Source organism: Falco biarmicus, chromosome 6 (genome assembly GCF_023638135.1).
Source record: "Falco biarmicus isolate bFalBia1 chromosome 6, bFalBia1.pri, whole genome shotgun sequence".
NCBI classification, from domain to species: domain Eukaryota; kingdom Metazoa; phylum Chordata; class Aves; order Falconiformes; family Falconidae; genus Falco; species Falco biarmicus.
Genome location: NC_079293.1, coordinates 66,140,912 through 66,162,567, shown reverse-complemented (window position 1 = coordinate 66,162,567; position 21,656 = coordinate 66,140,912). Strand labels below are relative to the sequence as shown.

Below are 21,656 nucleotides of genomic sequence, written 5' to 3'. Positions count from 1 at the left end.
ATAAGTAGGTATAATTAAGCCCGTATGGGGTAACCGAGACGGATTAAGTGACATGGCCGGGTTGCACAACGAGTTACTGGCGGGGCAGAGCGGCGTTTGGCCGCTCGGAGCAGCTGGAGCCAAGTGGGAGAGCTAGCTGGCTGGCTAGCTGGCTGGCTAGCTGGCTGGCTAGCTGCACAGGTACTGGAGAGGTCCGTGCAGGGACTCGGGCAGGAGGCGAAGGGAGGTGACTAAATACCTCCTTGAATCATTAACAGAAACTGCGGTTGTGAACGTTAAATCCTTTCATATCATCTAAGCTGAATGTAAAAAAAAAAAAAAAAAAGGTGGAGCTTCTTGTTGGATTTTGGCAATTGGACTCATTTCACCCTAATGATATAAACTCAGTTAATGCATGTACTCCCCAAGTATTCAAAAATGATGATGCAAGCTTTTGAGTGGTGTTATACCAGCTTAAAAATCAGTTTTTAAAAGGTTTTAAAATATGCAATTAGGATTGGGGTTTTTTTTCTGCTTTCTTCCTGGTCCTGAAAGTACACTTGGGTCACATCCATGGCACATCAGGAACTTGGCTATTGTTTTAAAATGGAAGCTGAGATGCTTCTTTAATGGGACTTTAATAACAGGGATTTCAAGAAAACACCAGTATTGCAGGACTCATAAATAAAGCTGAGAGCTGGCAACACCACTATGCACTGCCGTTGGTGGCTGTTACTAAGCGTATGAAACACTATTAGAAACCTACTTCTGTCCATGAGAACCTTGAGAATCTTTCCTGGCCTACAAAGTGCAGCTTTTTGGTGGGCCTTGACAATGCAACTTCAACGGACATGAGGCTGCTTTAATAGCAAATTTTGAAGCTATAGCATTGAATTTTCCTACTTCCTCAGCTTCGCAGCTCCTTTTTCAAACAGTTGTGGGGTTTTTTTTGAGGTTTCATTGTAAATATTGCTTCTTCCAGAAAGGTGATCCTGTTTTTTAATGAGGATGACTGCAGTCACTGTTCTCCATGCAGTGCAAAAATGGGTCAAGAATTCTTCAGCAGTGGGTTGTCAAGTTTAGGTGTAGGCAGAGCTGAATGCTTCCAGCCTCAGAGTTCAGTCCCCAAATTGTCAAGATCATTTGAGGAAAAAGTTCTTTTCTCCACAGTAGTAATGTCACTATTTCCTTCTGCTACTGTGCTTCTCCTTCCACTCCCCTCTGTTAGAGCGGTCAGTCAGCCAGTTTACAGGCTGAAGTCCAACTTCAATTGATCTTTAAATTGTTGTTCATCACTTTGAGGAAAATTTTATAGTCATATCTCTCTAGTTGTCTTTGGCTAACCCTTCATGTCTCCATGGCATGATCTGGACCCTTGCTCTGTGTCTATCTGCCAGACAGCCAATAACTGTGGAACCCATTAGCCAGTTTTAGCCAAATTGAGCAGAAAGGTTAAAGTCTCAAAGTATGAAGTTGGCTGGTTTATAGATGACATTTCTTTCTAATCAGCACACAAGTTACTCTGTATCAGCCACAAAACCCACTGCCCTTTGCCCAGTCTGCATTTAAAGGACATAGTAGGGAACTGTGGGAAGAACAAAAAAAAATACACAGAGGGAGCCGCTCTCTCACAGGATAAATGGGAGGGGTAGACAGGGTTATCGCAGTGGTCACAAACTTCTCTTGAGACCAGGCTGCAGGTGGCTTACCAAACAACCCGTCATATACTTGTGTGAAGTCCATGTAGACAATGCAGCTGTTGTTTAATGTAACTGCAATATAACATTGTTTTATTGAGGGGCAGTACACTTTACAGTAGATTTCTATAATGGTGTAATGGTGAGAAGTTCCAGGTCCCCCACCCCCCATGTAACTTTAGCTCCAACCATGCTTCTGCAAGATATTTGTGTAAGAGAGGTAATGCCAGAAATGTGACCTGCACTTCTCTAGCTATCAGCTCAGGAGAATGTGGGTTATGGCAGAATGAAGGAGCAATCACATCTGGGTTACCACTGTGAACTGGTACACTGTTATGGGAAGCTGGCTCTGAATTGACGAAATGGAAGAATGAGAATGAAAACTGAGCTGATGACAGCCTGTAGTTGAATGCAGAAGCTTAGAAGAGTTAATCTCAACACAAAAATCACTTATGAGGATTCCCACCCAGAGTGCCGTCATAGGAACGTTACCCCCCCCGAAGCAGTATGCCACAGGCCCCATGTCTCATGGGTCTCATGGTCCATGCACAGCTGAGATCACCCACAGAGATGGCTCCAGGCTGCAAAGTAATGGTGACCCCACCAAATGCATATAATCAGGTTCCGTGATAGGTACACATGTTCTCAATATGAACTGGAGTAGGGATAGCAGATGAAAAGGGATGTAGAGGAAGATGCAGCACTGCCCTGAAACACTTGCAGTCTAAGTAGGCACAATAAGTGAAGGAGGCTTTCAAATGGCCTCAGGGCTGGCCTAACTTTATTCCTGTCGAAGTCAGCGATAAAACTCCCATAAACGGAACCTTTTTCAAAATCCCACCCTTGAGGCATTAAAGTACTTAAAGGAAGAGACTGGAAATCGTGCAGGCTTTAGATTCAATTTTGATCACTTTTGATACGTATTTCAGTGGGCCCAGCCATGCAACAGCAATAAGAAGGGCTTCTCTCTCTGTCTGTTTTGCTCGTGCACATTTGGTAAGTAAAATGTGTAGGGACAATTATACTGTGGTTTTAATTCCGCCTCAAAATGCAGTATCATGGGCACACACGTGCTGTGTGGAGCTGTGAAGAACTGGTACCATCACTTATGTGATCAAAGCTGTATGGCTGATACACCAGTGAATTCTCAAGAGGGCAGATAATCTTACAGCAAAGGCCCAGGGCTGGCACTCAGGAACTCCAGTTTTATTTCTCAGTTCTGCATGGGCTTCCTGTATGACCTCAGCACAGTCATGTAATTGCTCGATGCCTCAGTCCATCATCTCTTTAATAGGGTTACTACTTACTTATTTCCTTTCTCCCGCCCTGGCCTGCCTTACTCGGCCTGCAATTCTGCCAGGGAGTGGAGCATTTCTTACCACGTGCAGGGCCTGCACCCCGTACAATGAGACCTAATGGCAATGCCTGTAGAGCAATGCAATGCCAATTAAATAAATAAATGAAGATGATAATATAATTTAGGACTAGATTTGCATCTCGTCATCCAGCCCAAGGTCAAAGTGCTACACTTGCCTGGAACTTCAGGACCTGAGGAAGCACTCTGTGGGGAGGTTTCTGCATCCGTCAAAATCAGCCCCAAACACTAGCAGGTTTTGGGAAGGGGCTGAGTGTCAGTCACAGCTTTGCCAGCCAGCTTTCTCTGGCTGACTGCTGAAAGCCACAAGTAGAGGCTCCTCAGAGACGCAGTGTTGGACTAAGCATCTTCTCATCGTGCACGACCTTGTCTGATCTTGGTTCCTGGCTCTTCAACTCTGCTGCCGTTCTCCTCCCCTACCAACTACTAAATCATACACATGAATGCCAGTATCCCAATTGCAGAGTAGCCAGTGTCTTTTTGAGCTGCCTTGCATTCCCGTAAGGAGCCACGTTACAACAAAAGCAATGGCAGGGCATGCAATGTCATGACCCAAAATGGAGCTGCAGGGAAAACTATTTCCATTACTTGAACCTGCATTCATTCTGATTAATTCAGTGTCTCCTACTATATTTAGATAACTGAGGATTAATTGTATGCATGCTGAAATGCTGTCCCTTGTAACAACACCATGCCAAACTATTCCTAACTTGAGTGCCCCTTGAATTCGAAACCTAACTAGACCCTGAGTGCCTTAGGCCTCACTTAGAAGGACGTGTAAGGCATGTGGGATCAGGGCCTCGCTGTTTTCTAACCAAACCGAATGGTTTTCAAACCTCATTGCTTGTCTATAATGCTAAATAAATCAAGGATAATTTAATTTGCCTGCTAATTCTATGCAGCAATGCTTCAGCAGCACACCTACTTCTCTGCACATGCTGCTGTCTATATCTGGCATCAGAGACACTACTACTGTTGTACCAAATCTAGTCCATAGTTCAGTCCGATACAAAACTAGGTGAGAACTGATACATACACGTTGCTATTGTAATGCATTTGTAACTGCATCTATATTAATAGCTTTATGTTCCTTGGCTTTGTGGGTCACCTCTTTATTCAACCCATAATTAACTACGTCTTCAAGTGAACTATTTTGGAGGGCTTTCTGCTAGGGCATGGCCTCCGAGGAGGAAGTACAGCAGGATTATATTCACGTGTGGACATGTCTGAACTGAACACGCCCTGTATCACACACTGGTGGAATTAAAGTTTTCAATTGGACTCCAGATTTAAAGTTTACCAGAATAACTCCCGCACCACTGATTTATGAGCAGTGGAAACAAGGCAGAAGAGCAGCAGCGCGCTACGCCGCCGTGCCTGGCAGCCCGAGCTGGCTCCATGGCGAAGCGCAGGCAGGGAGTGCTGCAGCTGTGCCCCTTCCTGGCCAGGCGGGCAGGGCGCAGGTCAGCGGTAGGGACAAGCCAGGCGGTTGCGGCTGGTTTTGCCGCTTCATTTCTAGCAAGCGCGGAGAGCCAGGGCGAATGCAGCCCTGGGAGGAGTTACCGTGTGCTCCGAGAGACTCGAGCCTTCCCGCCGCCGCCTTCCCGCGGCCCGGGCGGCGCGGTCAAGACCCGGGCGGCGGCTGAGACACGGCCGCGGCGCCTCGGAGATGCCGCTCCGCAGCCGCGGGGAGGGCGGGCGGGCAGGCGCTGTCCCCGCCGGGTCCCGGCACCCTCTCCCGCTCGCCCAGGCCCGGCGGCTCCCCCTGGCCCGTCGCTCCCGCCCCGTCGGGGCGGCCCCTGCGCGGCACCGCCCGCCCTCCGCCCGTGGGCGGGCCGTGCGGTGCCGTGCGGTTAGGTTGAGGCTCCCTGCGTGTGTCTATAACTTTGTGTTGCTGCCGGTGGTTGTTAGGAGGAGGGATGTGGAAGTCGGCGGCGAGCAGGGTGACAGGCTGCTCGGGCGGGCTGCGGCGGCGGCTGGCTGGCTCGGCGCGGGCGGATCGCTTGCCTCTCGCCGGCTGCTCGCAGAGGGAGCGGGCGGTGTGCCGCTTTCCCCTCCTTCGCCTTTAAAGGGAAGGCGCCTCGGAGCTGAAGGCGCAGGAGCAGGAGAAGCAGGAAACATGCAGCAGCGCTGCTTCTTCTTCCCGTGAATTCGGATCTCGATTTCTGCCGGTGTGGAGGTGGCTGTTGATTCTCCCCCCCACCCCCCGCCTCCCTCCCCTCCCGAAGTGGCTCTCCCTGCCTCTTCTGCCTGCGCTTTTTAAATGACTTGAGTGAAGGGGGGGAAAAACTGTCAAGATGGCAGCAGCAGGAGCAAGGAGGTTATGAATGTGGTGTTGATGCTGGAACAAAACCTATTCTCTTTGGCAGCCCTAGGGAGGGCTTAAAGCTTCTGGACCTGTTGGAAGACTGGCGATTTGATTTGTTCCCGTTGTGTTTGCTTTTTCCCTGCGAGAAGAAGGATTTATTATTTTTTTAAATCGACCAGCCCCCGGGGTGGCTTTTTCCCGCCCCCTGCTCCGTCGGCTGTGAGATTTTGGGGGGTTGGTTGCGTGTGGCTTGGGGGGCACCACAAAGTGACAGGCTTACGCTAATATGCAGTTGGATGTACGCTAAGACTTCGGCTCCCTTTAGGGCGTTTTGAAGAAGGAAAAAGTCTTCGGCGTAATCTGAAAGACCCCTCTCCCTGCCCTCCTGCCGAGGGAGGGTGCAAAGGACCACCCCCACCCCCCAAAAAGGGAAGATATCTGCGGAAGCGACGAGGAGCGAGCTCGGAGGCGCCGGGGGCGGGGGGCGGGGGGGTGTCCTCTCCGGGCTGGATACAGCGCGGTTCCCGCTGGAGCTACTTCTGCATCCGCATGGAGTGAAACATAAACAAACGCACACACGCACCGCAGGAGCGGCCGCTGCTCCGCCGGCGCGGAGGGCAGCGCCGCGGGCACCTCCGGCACCGCCCGGCCCCGCGCTGCCCGCCCTGCACCGCCGCTCCGGCTCCTAATCTGATTTTTTTTTTTTTTTCCTTCCCCTCCCTCCCCTTCCCCCCGGCTCCGGCGTGCGCATCGCCCGCGGGGAGCGGGGCTCGGGGTGCAGCGGAGAGCCTGCCAGCCCTTAGCGGAGAGCGGCATGCCCGCCCGGCGGCCCCCCGCTTGCTAGGCTCCCGTCGGCACCGAGGAGGAGGCGGCGGAGGAGGAGCGGGGTCGGCGGCCGCCCGCCCCGTCGCAGCGCCCCGCCACCGCAGCCGCCCGCGGGGGAGGCCAAGATGGCAGAGGCGTCGCCCCCCGCGCCGCTCTCTCCCCTGGACGTGGAGCTGGACCCCGAGTTCGAGCCGCAGAGCCGCCCCCGCTCCTGCACCTGGCCCCTGCAGAGGCCTGAGCTGCAGGCCAGCCCAGCCAAGCCTGCCGGCGAGCCGCCCGCCGACGCCGCCTCCATGATCCCCGAGGAGGAGGACGACGAGGAGGAGGGGGGCAGCTCGGCCATGGCCGTCGGCAGCGCGGTCCCCGCGGGCGGAGAAGCGGCGGCGGCGGCCACCGCCGTCCCGGAGGAGGCGGCGCGGCTGCTGGCCCCGCTGCCCGGCGGCGGCCCGGAGGGGCCGAGCCTGTCGCCGGGGGGAGCCGCGGCGGCAGGCGGCGGGGGGCTGAGCGGGGGCCCGGCGGCGGCGCCGAGGAAGTGCTCGTCGCGGCGCAACGCGTGGGGCAACCTCTCCTACGCCGACCTGATCACCCGCGCCATCGAGAGCTCCCCGGAGAAGCGCCTCACCCTTTCCCAGATCTACGACTGGATGGTCCGCTGCGTGCCCTACTTCAAGGACAAGGGCGACAGCAACAGCTCGGCCGGCTGGAAGGTGAGGCGGGGTCCCAGGGCCGCGGCGGACCCACCGCGCCGCCCCGACGGGCGGGCTGCCCGCGGGGGATGCGGCCGCGGAGGGGGGTGCCGGCGGCGTTCCCCGACGGCAGCCGGCCGGGCGCTGCTGATGGCCGTGCTGGGGGACGCGCTGTCGCCTTACCTTTCTCTATCCTTTTTTTTTTTTTTTTTTTTTTTTTTTAATTTAAGGGAGGGGGTACGAAAAGTTTTGTCTCGTTCCTGTTGCTGTGTGGAAGCGGTGAGGGCTCGTAACTCTGGGAGCAGGGGAGACGCTGGAGCGGAGCAGGCTTCTGCGGTGTAGAAGCACATAAGCAGGGAGGGAAAAAGGGAAGGAGGAGAAAAAAGGAAAAATATTTTTAACGGTGTGCGTGTGGTTTTTTTGCTTTGGTTTTCTTTTTCAAGTTTTAGGTATCTTTGGTGTGACTCGTGCTGGGAATAAGCAGATTTGCTTTTATGCAGGGTCAGTCTGAGTCTCAAAGCTCAAATACAGAATGACACTGTTATTTTTGTCAAGAAAAACCCCAGTGGTTTCCCCACACGTTCCTCAAAGGCAATAGAGGGAAATTTGGGTCTTGACATTTCTTCATGAAGTTAATCAAAGCGTGGAGTTATTGGCTGCTCAGCCACGGGAATGCTTGGTTTGCGATTCCTGCGGTGCCAGTGTACGAGGGCACCGTCTACTGATAAATCCCTTATAGTCCAGCGTTTTCTGTCCTGCATTGTGACAGTTAGCAGCTAAGATTACTACCGTGTTAATAAGTGAGAAAAAAAAATAATCTGTTTTTGTGGTTTGTTTACTCAGTGCGTGCAAAAGCACGTTGCAGGCAGGCAGGGTTTTACTCTCAAAGACAAGAGTCTAATAAAGGCCTACCAGGAGCCGGTGCTGCACGTAAAGCACATCTGAAGCGATTTCCAGAACTGATTTTTTTCTCCTCGTTTTCCATGTCTATTATTAGTGTCTGTCAGATGCCGAAATGTCACGTACTTGCAGCTATACAGAAATGCAGGTGCTGCGGGATGTCGATACTGTTTGCAGAGGGAAATCCTGGTATGGTTCAGTTGCTGCCGGGGGCTGATACTGGCAGCGTTCAAGACTGAGTTTTTGAAGGGATGGCTGAAGGCGAATTTGCTGGGAAGTTTTATTGTGTTACAGAGAAATTAAATTTCCTCTTTGAATCTCTCTAGCTTTGGATCAGGGGAAAACCTGAAGTACACAAATTGGTCAGAAATACTGTATGGATGAAACATTTCTGGCAGTTTTCTTGTTAGCAGCCCTGTTTCACATTTGGTGCCTGAGTAGGACCTGCTGCTAGGAATTGAAGTACAGCTGTATGATTTTTACCTTCCAAATGGAGCACTGTGAGGAAGCATTTCACTGACTTGTCTCAGGCTGGGGAAAATACGAACACAAAGTTTATCGGTGGCACAGCTAATTCCAGACAAGGCTTTTAAAAAACCCAGATCCTTTTAACAGTTTTTGCGTCTGTATTGGATGCTGAATTTTGATCTGACTTTACAAGTGTGACACAAGAGTGTGATGAAGGGTTACATCTTCCGATGACAGCCCATGTCTTAGAAGTTGTTTGGTTTCATGCAGAAGCAGTGGCTTTAGATGTCAGCTGCTATGACAAATCTAGCCTTTTTATCTGATATGTTGAATTTTCAGTAAATTCTCTATACCCGATTCCAACGAAGACTTGTCAAACAATGGGGCTGATACTGTTTCGGCTGAATTTGGTGGCAAAACTCCTATTTGCTTCAGCTGAAGCAGGATCTGGGCCATAATGTGAAGTGCTTACATTGATTAGTATGCTTAATACAGTCACAATTTTTCTGACAATTTTTACTGTTAATTTGATATTGATTCCTTTGCTGAACAGCATTAACTGGTACTTGGAGCTAATTAAAATGTTAAAAACTTGGATCCCTTGAGATTCCTCCGATATAATTTAGTTCAGAAGTTTCTCACAAGCCTTTAAGATGACCTTTCTCAGGAGATGCAAGCACATTGGTAGCAGAAAATTCTGCTGCTTTAATGACTGTGAGCTGTCTCTGGAAGTTAGGGTAAGGAGTTCGATCGCATTAATGGTGGGTGCAGTTGTGCGTGGGTGGTAGGGGCATACTGAAAGGGGGAAAGGAGAGGTCAGGAGCTAATAATTTACCAGGCATCGAAAACTGCAAAATTTAATTCCTTAACAGGACTAGAGTTTCTTTTAATATATGTATATATGTTCAGAAGAGGACTACTTCAGTTTCTTGGCTGGAACGTAAATTAGTTTGTGCAGAGGCAACACACTTAAATAGAGACTCCATCTTAGTCTCCCAATGCTAAACCACATTATATGTTATTATCATCTTTGTTTCCCTCACAGGTAATGAATACAACTCTTCAGGAACTAATGGCAGCTTTTCACATCAGACTTTTTCAGATTGCTAGTTACACCGAGATTTTAAATGCACAGAAGATAGTTCTGTATCAGGAGGCTTTTATCTTAATTTAGAATATTTTTTACACAGCTAAGTTAATCTTCAAAGATAGGAAGCCCATTTGACGATATTCTGCTCTGGCACTGAGTGGGAAAATTGTCATTTTAAACAAAGAGAAGAAGAGAACTTGGTTTTATTATCTTATGTATTATTATATATGAAAATATTAATACCGTTTCCACTGAGACGTGCTGAATACCATAATCCGTAAACATAGCTGGGATTATACTCCTCAAAACAATTATTTTAAGAGCTATAAATTAAAGTTACAACTATCACTTTTTTTTTTTTTTTTTTTTGCCTAGGGCATTAAAGCAGAAGTGAGTATTTCAGATGTGGTTAGGAAGGCATATATTAACGTTTCCGCTAATTCAGATAAGGTTTGCCCAATACACCCCCTCAACAATCTTCTTTGCTTCCCCCTCCCCCTGGCCCCGGTGGGATGTTAGCTAACCTAATACTGCCTGACAGCTAACTAGGGCAGTAGTGTACGGTACATGGCTGCAGAGCCAGCACACTGCGGACACTGCTGTGTGCCACGAGCAGCTTGGTTTGCTACAATCCTGTACACTTCCATATCACCGGGAGGGGTTTAGGTGCATGCTTCAGTATCCGCTTATTGTCTTGAATACTTATGGAGAGTCAGTATTTGTATTTATCATTACCGGAGCAGGGGGAAAGGCCTGTGGGTGGGCTGGTTTCACCCTTGTGAAATGCACTGTGCCAGGTACTTCCATAGAGCTCCTTGATGACCAGATCAACCTGTCTTTCCAGATTCAGGTACCCATTACCCTGTCAATATCCTGCAGTCACAAAACTAGTGTGCTGACTTAAACCCCAAGTTTTTGCCCCCAAATATTTGGGATGCAGTTACTCACTTCAGTAATCTTGAAATAGAAAACTGAACCACCTTTGTGTCTGTGTATATAGTAGAGGTGCCTGGTTTCACTATAGCTTAAGTACTTCCATATCTCTTCCTATAATGTTATTTTGTAATTTCTTGCAATGCTATTTTGTGAAACAGTCTTTTCTACATGAAGAGTACACTAGGGGGACTATTTTCCTCTTTGTTGAGTGGTATGGAAAGAACTATGAATCTTTATACACGGATACCAGCAATTCCCAAGTTTAAATGCAGCTGATTTGCTTTGATTTGTTTTTTATATCAGAAGCCTATTTGTTTTACACCTGTTGCATTCATCTTCCCCATGAAAGATAAATACTAGCTGCTGGGATATTTACTTTGAAGAGGTGATTTTTGTAATCTTTGTACATGGACATTTAAACATTCCTTACCATGTTTTATTGGTATATGTGAAGAAGGGCTGCAGTCCCTTCAGCGTAGCAAACACATGAGTCTCTTCTCTAATTATTGAGACTTGAAAAGATTTGAGAAATTTGCCGGCAATCTAGACAGATGTCTGAATCTGTTAGCCAGATGCTAATAGGCAAGATGCGTTGGACTTTTTTAATCATCATCTTGCAAAGGTTGTGGGAAGGAAGAAACACCACTCTTATTTCTCCTTCCTTGGAGTGGCACACTGTCTTTATCAGGAGTGGCAGCATAAAACTGGAGTTTGTATCAGTTTCATTTTTTCTCTGCCTTTTTTTTTTTTTTTAAAGACTGTGTTTCCCAGTTAATTGCTAGCATGATTATTTTTTCTAGCTTTATGTTATAGTCTTGTTTTCTTTTTTTTTTCTCCGAATTTTGAGCTGCCTTGTTCAACTGTACAGAAGCGTTTGGGTTACAAACTGTAGCCTGATTATTTTAAGTTTTGATCTACCGAAGCAGTTTAAGCACGTGAATGGATCCTTGGGACTTCACTGGGATTACTTGTGTGCTTAAACTTACTGCTTAAGCATCTTACCTGATCAAAGCCTTACTGTGTTCTGCTTTAACAAAATACTCAGTAACATTTGTAATTGAATTTTGTTCTGAGCAAGGTAGAGAGACGTGTGGTTTCACCCCCGAAGTTGAAACTGCTAGATAACAAGCTTCTTGCATCAAAGAGGAGTATACTTTAGTATCAAAGTAACAAATGACTTCTTAAACTTTCCAGTAGAAACCATATGTAGATATTAGTGCCTGTTACTATTTTCTATCTGTAACATACATCAAAGATCTCACTTTTCCCCAGCTCATGCAGACAGGTGACAGCTATTAGGGGAAAGAGAGAAACACCGAGTAGCTCTCCCAGAATCCTTGACATTGATTCACAGTGTGACAGTGAGGAGCACCTCCACTGAAGGACTTGTGAAATGAAGATAAAAACACACCGCTTTGGTGAACGTCATTAGCTGCAAAGAGTCACAGGCTCTGCTAAACTTAACTTCTGTTGTGAATGGGAAACGTCCAGTGAATAATGCCAGATAGTACTGCTGTCAGGTAGACCTGCATGATAAATACTGGAAGCAATGTTCTTCAGTTCTTTGGAGACAGAAGGTTACCTAAAACAGTCACGCAGCATTGATGTTGTCTGTATTAGGTTATTAGTGTCAATATTTGAGCATATTTAAAATAGGAAGCTTGAGAGTTGGAGTTTGGCTCCTACACTTAGCTGTGTATTTGGAAGTACATGGTTAATGCTAACAAAAATTAAATCACCTCAGTGGCTTTTATGTCTGCTGTATTGTGTTGGCTTGAACAAGCACTGTCTGATGTCTGAGACTTATCAGGCTAGGGGAGAGAAGCATCCTGGTGCTCTGGCCCCGGGATGTCCTGCATCAGCTTGGTTTTGTCCTGGTAAATAGAGTGGTGTCTTACACGTGAGGCCATTTTGTATTCGGGTCATTTTGGTGGTGCTACACCACTTTGCTCTAATCCTGGGAGATTAGGGGAGGCTGGGCACGTGCTGGTGCATTTAGAAAGGCGAGTGATTAGGGTTAGCCCGGTGGTTTCATGAAAGCTCTTTGTGCTGAGGTGGACAAAGTAGAAACCTGGAGTCAGTGGCGTCCCTTGCAGAAGGCAGGCAGTGCTGGGGCGGGCACAGCTCCCCCACACCCCCCTGCAGCAGCTGGCCTGTTTTCAGCCAGTTTGTGTGGGGTGGATGGGGGAGAAGAAACATGAAATCACCCCAGAAAATTATGGTGGGTGTGCTGGGTTCAAAGGGAGGCAGGAGGGATTGCCTTGGAGATAAGGGAAATCAGGATAAACAGCCAAAGCATTTCTCTAGGTGACAGCCTCCTGAAGGTGCCCTGCAAGATTTTGGCAGCCAGCTATTTTGCGTGGAAGTATGGAAAATCTTTTGTGAGGATTGTTTCTTATTTGCAATGCAATTACAGTGGGTCTTGGCATAGTGGCGGCTTGCCAAGGGAGAAACTGAAAGTATTTCCTAATGCAAGTTGTTACTTAGATTAAAATCTTCGTGTGTTCTTGTTTCTCTCCTACTTTTTTAAAAGCCTTACTACTATCTGTGTCACAGAAAATGTGCCCAAGGGCAAAGTTACAAAATGGTAGTGTTAGTGTCTTTTAAAGGCACGAGGCCCTTCATGTTTTGAGGCAGACTCTCTGGAGGAGGGCAAGCTCTGAGCATCCTCCCACCAGTGCTTCATTCCCCTTGCCACAAAAAACTGTGGTTCCTCGGTTGGCACTGGAAAGGGGCCACAGCCTCGCCTGGTCCCAGGGCAGGAGGGACATCCAGGTCCTGTAGCACGTAGTGAGTATCCCAGTGAAGGCCTGGCTGATAACACAGTGCTCGGGGAGCTGCAGGGTTTTTTTGATGTGGCTTTTCTTGGGGCTGACAATATGTGTGTAGTATAGTGGTTCAGGAGCAAAATAAAGTGTTCAAGTAATGTGCACAGTCATTCAGTTTTCGGTAGTGCTGGCTCAGCACAGCATGAGTTAAGTGAAGATTATGCTTAACCTTTTATTTGCTCTTTTTTTATGCTTCTACAAACTTAGATTGTTCTTTTCTGTCACAATTCCCTGAGCATTGCCACACACTAAGCTTGGAAAATGAGGTGTATTTAGCCAATTTATGGCCTGACATATGTTAATTAACATTAATTACCTGCTTGAATAGTCCATTTAGCACTTATTATTAAAAAGTGGCTTGTCTACAGAAGGGGATTTTCCATCAGAGTGAGATGTTTTGTTCTAACTTGCTTCAGAGTCAGGATGGGGTACCCTGTGCTTCTCTGCACGGCTATACCAGTTTCCTGATGTTCCAGTTGTGTGTGTGGGATACGATTGCACTGCTGACAGGCACCAACTCCTTACCAATGTGTATTTGACACTTACTTGACATCAGCTTGGCTTTCCCAAGCTAACCAGCATGCTTCCAAGTGGTTTTTACTAATGGTGGGTACAGCTCTTGCTCCTCTGATTGAGGCAGCTGGAGAGAGAGCCATAGTTCTCAGCTTGCCAGGAACTGCAGGGAGATCTGGAGGTCTGTGGTGATGTGGCCCCAGCCCCTGTTTGGGGTGGAGGAGTAGGAAGAGCTCAGGTGTGCAAGGTGTGCGTAGGAGTTGCTGGGCACACTGTAGTGCCCTGCGGGGGGTGTGTGTGTGGGGGGGCACCTTCAGCTCTGCATGGCTGAGGATGATGGACCTTGAGGCTGCTGGAGCTATTGAGAATAGACCACTGCTGAGTGGAGCACGGTCTCCAGCAACAGGTTGTCTCTTGCTGTATTCTTCAGCTATGTTATTTTAAGTTACCTCCTGGGCCCTGTGTTGGGCAAGGGTTGTCACAGGTCATTGGTCTGAAAACCTGTGATATGAAGGGAGTAACAAGCAGACAGCACTCATTCAATTTTCAAATACCAATATATATATATTTTTTTATAAACTTCATTCCTCAATTCCCCATCCCCGAATTTCTCGTTCCTGTCTTGGGAGACTCTAGGGACGTTGTCCTACTTCTCTTTCACCATCCTTCCCTTTGTAACACGAGCCTGGAGGTTTGCATGATGCATGGGGTGCCTCTGTGGGAAATGGAGGGCTGGCTTGTAACTGTGCAGGGCATGTTGCAGAGTATGGCATTTCAGTTGGGGATGCAGTGTAGAGGTGATTAGGCTACAGGACTGATGAAGAACGATTTCAGGGCAGGCAAGGGGTTGGAAACAAGCAAGTGATTGTGTTAGTGCTCTGCCTCATCCCTGCGGTGAAATTGCAAGGGAGCTGCCTTTCAGTGGGGCTGGAGAAGAGTGTTGCTGTGTCGCCATTGCTTTTTGCCGGAGTGGTTCCTCTTGATGCTGCGCCTAGCTGCCTGGTCCAGGAGGAGCCAGCCTGCAAAGCCAGCGCCCTTTCCCTGCGCCACCCACCGTTGCACATTTACTCAAGGACTGGTATGCTCACAACACTGTTTGCAAACTGCCAGTTTGAGGCAGGTCAGGAGTTAACAGCATTGGTATCTTGTTAATAACTGTTGTGTGTCGTCATGTCGTCTGTCCCCTCCGTCCGTCCCCTCTCCCCGCCCCCCCCCCCCCCCCCCCCCCGGACTTTGCTTATTGGGGCGATTTGCTTTATCTGTATGCTGGTATGAAGGCTGTTTAAATACTGCTGATACAAAACACCTTTGTGAGATTTCAGTGACAGAAAAATGCCTTTCTGGGAATTTGTACTGGTAAAGAAATGCCTTGTGAAAATTAGTGCTTACAACAGACTTGTGCTAATGAACTGAAGGGATCACTTGTTTGATTGCAACCTGCTATGTAGTTAAGAGCTGAATTATGAAATGATGGGTTCTCTCTTGAATATGTTTCTTTGCAAGTTATTACTTTGCTTTTCTTTATTATTTTTCCTCTTCTGGTGAAGTTACCACTTGCTGCATGTAAAAGGGACGTGCGAGGGAGGTGCGTGCTGGGACAGGAGGTCAGAGGGCAGCCTGCGGGTCACTGCCAGAGAGCTGGAGGAAGGTCTGTTTGAAACGAGGAGGACGGTGTGCAGCACCTGGAGCTTGTCATCAGGGCCTTTGCAGCTTGTGCCTCCAGGTCTCCCGGAGAGTGCTGCCTGCCGGTTTTAGGGGGCAGGAGGCTGCTGGCAGTGGGTGTGGGGCTCTGCCGGTGCAACCTCTGGCTGCTGTACACCCGAGTGCTGCTGGCAGTCAGGTGCATTTCCACGGGGTGAGTCAGTGGATCATGCCACTTCTGTGTCCTGTCACCCATTGCCCGTGCTGAGGTGAAGGGCAAATCCTGTTGAGAGCCAAAATCCTGTTGAGAGCTCCAGAATGAGGGCAGGAGGCAGGAGTGCTGCCAAAGGTGTCGTTTTTCTACTTTGACACCTACCTCTGCGGCTGCCTTCGTGCCTTGTGTTTGCTGCGGGTCTGCCTGGAGGTTGCTGGCAACCTAGCCCTCAGCCTTGCGGCGCCTTCAGGCCAGCCTGCCCGCCCGTCACTGGCTTTTCAAGACCTTCGGCTTTCCCTAGGGAGCAGCGGGGGACACGGGCACGCCGGGGATTGTGATCAGTGGGTGGGACGCAGTCCTAGGAAAAAGTTTTCGGTAGGTTTGCTGGCTCCTGAGTCACGTGAGCAGAAAATGGCAGGTCTGGGCTGCTTGCCAGCGCTTGAACAGGGAGGTAACATCTGCTTATCCCCACACCAGAGGAGTGGGAGGCAGCAGATAACTTGGAAGGCTGAGGAGGACAGATAGAGGAGCACTCAAACACATCAGCACACGTCCGCTTGGGCTTCACACTGCCTCCCTGGCTGCTCTGAGTGCTCACTTCGCGGTGGGAATGAAAACTAGTTTGAATGGGTGCAGCCTAGTTTATGATGAGGCAACTACCATGGGTAGAATGAAGTAAAGAGAGCAGGGTCTGGCTCTTGTCCCTGCTAAAGGCCATGTTAAAGCAGCAGTGGGACTCTCCAACAGTGCCACGGCAGCATGCATTTGCATTACTGTAAGACGCAAGCCTGCCCTGCTTAAAATCCTGATTGCCACTGAGCCTGGACCCCCTGTGAGGACTGAGCATGGCCAGGAAGTGTTAGCAATAGTCTTGCACTTAAGTAAACAAAGCTTTGTTTAAAAACGTACTAATTGCCTAATAATATTGTAATACAAACTACTCTTCTAGTCTAGACAGCCAGCACCTCTGACACTGTAGATGATTTGCCCTTGTAACTCAGTGTTTCTCATGCTGCACCATGTGGGTTTCTATACTTTTTCAAAAATAAGATGCAGAAGAATAAATGTATTAATCTAAAGAAATCATTTTAGGACACGACTTCCAGAGCCATATTTGTTTTATCTGGAATGTGAACTGAATTATCTTGATATATACTCCACTTATGTGTCAGTGCTCTTAAAACCTGCTGTATTGGATTTTTTTTCTCCCCATGTTAGCTCTTCAAGCAGCTATTTCAGCTCTCTGAAGACATGTTATGACCACAGTTAGCCCCACTTTCTCACACAAAATTTGGAGTGTAAACATACCTTTAAATGTGAGACTTAATCCAAATCAAGGGTTTCTGACTTTGAGGGTATTTGTGAAGTTAGGCTGTGAACCCCTATCTCATGTAAATATATTTGCTAGTACTTCATGGAGGATTTATCAGTTTCATATATAAAATTCTAGATATGCTTAGTACATATAATTTGGCATCTGATAAGTGAGAACAGTGCTCAACAAAGAATATCTTTCTGTGAGACTCTTACAGGCTCCCACATTATCACGTTTTTAGCTGATCGGTTTTGTGCTGAGAGCAGTGAGTTGGTTTCCTGAAAGCCTGTAACTACTGTTTGTTCTGCAAAACTGCTCTGGACCTTAACTAATTTTCAGAGAATGTTTTTTTCCAGGAACTCATAGGAGAAGGTGATGCCAGTTCAATTCGTGTCCTGAGATGCTTGTAAGCTGAGACACTTTGAGCTGCTGTCCCTCGTTTTGTGCAACACGATCTATTGTGTTTAGAAGTTTCGCTGTGCGTGGGAACTCAAAACCATTTGTCTGAGATGTCAGTTTTCAGAGCAAAGGGTACTTCTTTAAGTATTCATCAAGACCTACAATGGGAGGCTGCTGGTCCTACGATTCCTTTGTAGAACAGTATTACACCAAGAATGATGCTGCCACTGAGGAGGTAAATCTTGTGAATCTTGTTCAAGCAGCTTTTGCTTTTGCGTAGCCCGAGCCATGTATGTGGCGCAGATAAGTGGGCCGCATCTAAAATCTTCAATTTGCAAATAGAAGTCATGGCAGAGCTCTGCATGGATTGAGCCAGAGGTTTCCAGCCTCATTTGTGCTGCAGCCAAAAGCTCTGAACCTAATAGTAGTATTTTCATCATGAAGTTGACAGTGTGATTTTCACTTCCCATAGCATGTTGAGATTTGTTTTTTGCCCTATTGCTCTTACACCCTGGCTCATGCATGGCAAAAATACTTCTCGTTAAAATGTACTAGAAGGTTTGCACACTTGGAGCAGGATAGAAATGTTTTATGAGGAGCTGGTTTTTATAAAGCTCTGGGGAAGGGAGTTGTGTGCTTAAGAAGATATTTGAAAATCAGTAGTGAGGCCATTTTACATACAAAAAAGAGGGAAAGTGTGTAGGCTGTAACGTAGTGGCATATGGGTTGTGAGGAGGAAGGGTTCTGTGAACTAGCAGTAGGGAGTAAATCAACCTGATGTATGTTCATAGACATCTGATGTCTACTGGGCCTAGTGGGGTAGCTTGGAGCAGGTGGAAGAAGCATACTGTTTACCTAATTAGAAACATAAATAAAATCTTTCCAACATTTTTCTAAATTAAAATGCATTTGAAGCATATGTCAGACTTCTCACATCCAGGAAAGATCTCTAAATCCCTGCCGTTCCCCAGGAGGCTGTTTCTAGCCCACCTTCTTCAGGGCTCTGCCAGGTAATAAGTCCTCCTTGTCAGAGGATGGAGTGGAACATGCATTAGCAGTTGGAGATGCTTGGGGAGCACAGCTGTACTCCTCTTTAATCAGCGGGAAAAGGTCTACCATTTGAGGCGATAGACCAGGGAATTGGAAAGACTGAAGAAAGCTATCATGGTTGAAATCATTGAAGACAGTATTTCACCTCTGTGTATTTACTAAGAAGTTGGCGATGGTGTGGAGCCGGGCTTGGGCTTCTGTACAGTCAGAGCAGCTCCATATCTCCAGTGTATTTTAGACACCAAGGAGACAAAGATGATACTAATTGCAAGAGAAACTACTTAACTGCTTTGTATTATGTGTGAAATGAAGGGGGAATAACACTGATTGAATGACCTATTTTGACTTTCTCAGTATAATATGTTTAATGTTTTAGTCTTTTTCTGGACAGTGAATTATAATTTTATCAAACCCTGCTGGAAATGAGTATGTTGCTGGGCAAAGTATTTTATCCTCACAGCTTTAACCACAGAGTTACCTCTTGCTGCTTGACTGGGTGGCAGGAGTTTCGGCTGGAAAGGTTTTTTCCTATGCAACACAGCGACAGCAGGTTTTTTAAAATACAGAATAGGGACCTGTCAGGAGGAATATAAAATAGAGCACTGAAGGAGTCTAATTTAGAAGGAGAAAGGGCATAAATCTCCACCTCTCCCTGGTGACAGAAGGCCAAAGTACAGCCGAAATGTTACCCTGCTTGTAAAATGCTGGTCCCAATACCAGATAAGTTGTTCCATTAAAGGCACAGCTGTATCTAACCTCCTTACAAGTTTTTTGACTTTATTTTCAGTGCATAACTGGATGTTACATGAGGGGACTCTGAAGCACCTCCGTTAGCATCCTCTCTGCTTATTGTGCCGTTACAGAAATTGTTTGCTGTTTTGGACTGGTGTCAGGCAGAATAATACTGAATAAGTCCCAGATGAATGTGGGTGGTGAAAGGAGAAAAATAACTTCAAATAAAGAGGGGTATTATCAACTGAGCAGCCAGTGTTGATCCTATGGTGCTGAAAAATGGAAGCAGGAAAAATAATCTTTTTCCTTTTTTTAAGGATGGAAAATCTTAGCTGAAAAATCTGTTCTGACCAGAGGTTGATACCCTACTTAAACTTGCAGCAAATTGGCATTGGTGCAGCAGCACCGCAAAGTATTGAGAGGGAGAACTGAAGTACAAACAAGTCTCCAAAACTTGAGAGGATCCTCAGATTCTTTGTCCATTTAGGACAACATGACCTGTAGCGTCACTTGCAGCTGCTGGATCCAGGAGTATAAATAGTGAAAAGAACGCTGATTTGGGCAGGATAAAATGTCCATTTTGGGTTTTTTCAACAGCTGTGTCAGGACCTAACCCTGGCAAAAGCTTCTCGTGTAATTTTTTATTCAGGCTTGTATTAAGCATGTGGAATGACAATGTTCTCTATAATTGAGGAAAAAAAAAAGGAAAAAAGTAGTAAATTGAGAAATAGTGTGGATTTGGTGTCCCCTCAGTCTGAAGGAAGGAGTTTGCTGGAACAGTATGATAGCAGTTTTTTGAGAAATTAAGTATGGATTTCCTTCAATTGTAGTTGAATATGACATCTTACTAAATTTATCCAGTCTTGAGTGCCTGGTTTCTGGTTTGACATTTTTGTTGGATGGTTGTTGGTTGTTTTTTGTTGGGTTTTTTTGTTGTTGTTTTAGAAAAAAGCTCTGCATGGGCTGAGAGATGATATTTTCCTCATTTTCTGCAGGAAACTGGGCTGAGAAATGATAGTTTCCTTATTTTCTGCAGGAACTGTACCAGGCATTAAACCACTGATTCTCCCAGGTGGTTATGGGCTTGCAGGGCCAGCAGCTTTCTCCCTAGAAGCCACAATGCAGCAGGTTGGTTTGAGCAATGCCAATGATGGCTTCCCATTTTCCAGGAGCAGACATGGAGTAGGAAAGTTGTATTTCACATGTCTTGACCATTAACTGCAGATCACTGGAGTATCTCTGTGGATAGTTCTTACTGTTCAGTAAGCGCTGAACAGAAGTACGAAGTAAAAGTGTACTTCATTTATATGAAAATCTACACCAAAAAAATGTTTCGGTATCGAAGCCAAGTGCTCAGGAAGTACACAATGTCAGAAATAAAGTTGCCTCTAACTCTTGAAATTACTTCTGATGCTGGCTATGATACTGTGGTTAGTAATGAGCTCACAGACTCCTAAGCACCCCAAGTCTCCCTGTTGGGCTGGATGCTTCAAGGGGTATTCAGGGTTTCAGCTCATCTCCTGTGATCTCTGGGTGGGCCCTGTGCCATGTTTGTTGCGCCCAGCTCCGAGTAAAGAATTAGGCCCTTCCCGATGTGCTCACCTGTGCTGTTTGCCTCCCCAGTATCCATGGGCTTCCCCGGTGAGCACTGTCCCAGCTCTGCATCCTTTTCTCTCCTCCCAAAGCTCCTCACCTTCTGTAGTCTCCCATCCCAGCCTCCTTCCCTTCGATTCCCAGTCCTGCTCCATGCGTCCCTTCTTCCTTTTCCTGTGATCTCCCACCTCCCCGCCCACCTCCCCAGGTTTTCATATCTGCTCTGCTTGTCCAGCTTGCCTGGTTTTTTGTCCAGCTCCTTGTTCCATATTTCTCTGCTGCCCCAGGATTCCCAATTTCCCATGTCCTGCCTATCCCAGGCAAGATTTATCTTTTCTCTAATCCCAGTTTCAGGTCAGGTTTGCAAAGCTGTTAGCAACAGGGAACAGGGTTTTATAGGAGGAAGTGTTGGACAATGCAATGTGTAGGTGGGGCTCACAGCACCACCTATAATTTACAACACTGGTTTTCTTAACTAATCCACCCTTAGGTGAGCAGTCCTGGTGCTGTCAGTGTGCAAATCCTTAGTCATTTGGGTAGTCCTATTCCCTCTGCTGAGATACTATGTGCAGAGGGGTTGCTCATTCGTGTAAGAGATGCAGGATCCAATTTCAGAGAGACTTCCATCTCTGTTTTCATGTGGCCTGAAATAGACAGCAAACAGAGTCTGAGATTATACAGTTCATAGGGCTACTGACCTGTCCCTAAAATATTAAATGTTATTTATATGTACATACATATATATATCTGTATGGGTATATATATGTGTTGTGTAGTAATTGCTCTTATTTCCATGGTGAGAGGCTGTTCCTTTTTCTTCCTCTATCAATGAGAAGAGAGGAGACATACCAGTTCCTTACCAGTAATATAGAAGACATGAAAGTATACAGTCTGTAGTCACACCATACCCTGCATCCTCTAGTAGGTGCCCTGTGACTTGGTGTATTTAGACTAGAAAATACAAAAAGCTTCTTCCATACAGAGCTCCATGGTTTTCTTGTCTCTTCTTGCTGACTTCATGCCTGGTCTTTAATGATTCTGGTAAATGCCTCCACATCTAGGTAGGAAGCTGATCACAGTTTTTTTGTTATCAGAATTAGGGTTTTT

At 47.0% G+C, this 21,656-nt stretch overlaps 1 protein-coding gene across 3 annotated transcripts in view; it reads left to right on the top strand.

Moving 5' to 3' along the window:
• Positions 1–203: 203 nt before the first annotated feature.
• FOXO3 (forkhead box O3) overlaps positions 204–21,656 on the top strand; it is a 102,310-nt gene continuing 80,857 nt past the window's right edge. Inside the window, exon 1 of one of the 3 annotated variants that reach the window (XM_056343699.1) lies at positions 204–6,891. In XM_056343699.1, coding sequence (XP_056199674.1) covers positions 6,310–6,891 — 582 coding nt within the window. In that variant the 5' untranslated portion in view covers positions 204–6,309. Of the gene's footprint in view, positions 6,892–17,318; positions 17,410–21,656 lie in introns of those variants that run through there. The other 2 variants (XM_056343695.1, XM_056343696.1) reach the window with 2 other exon arrangements.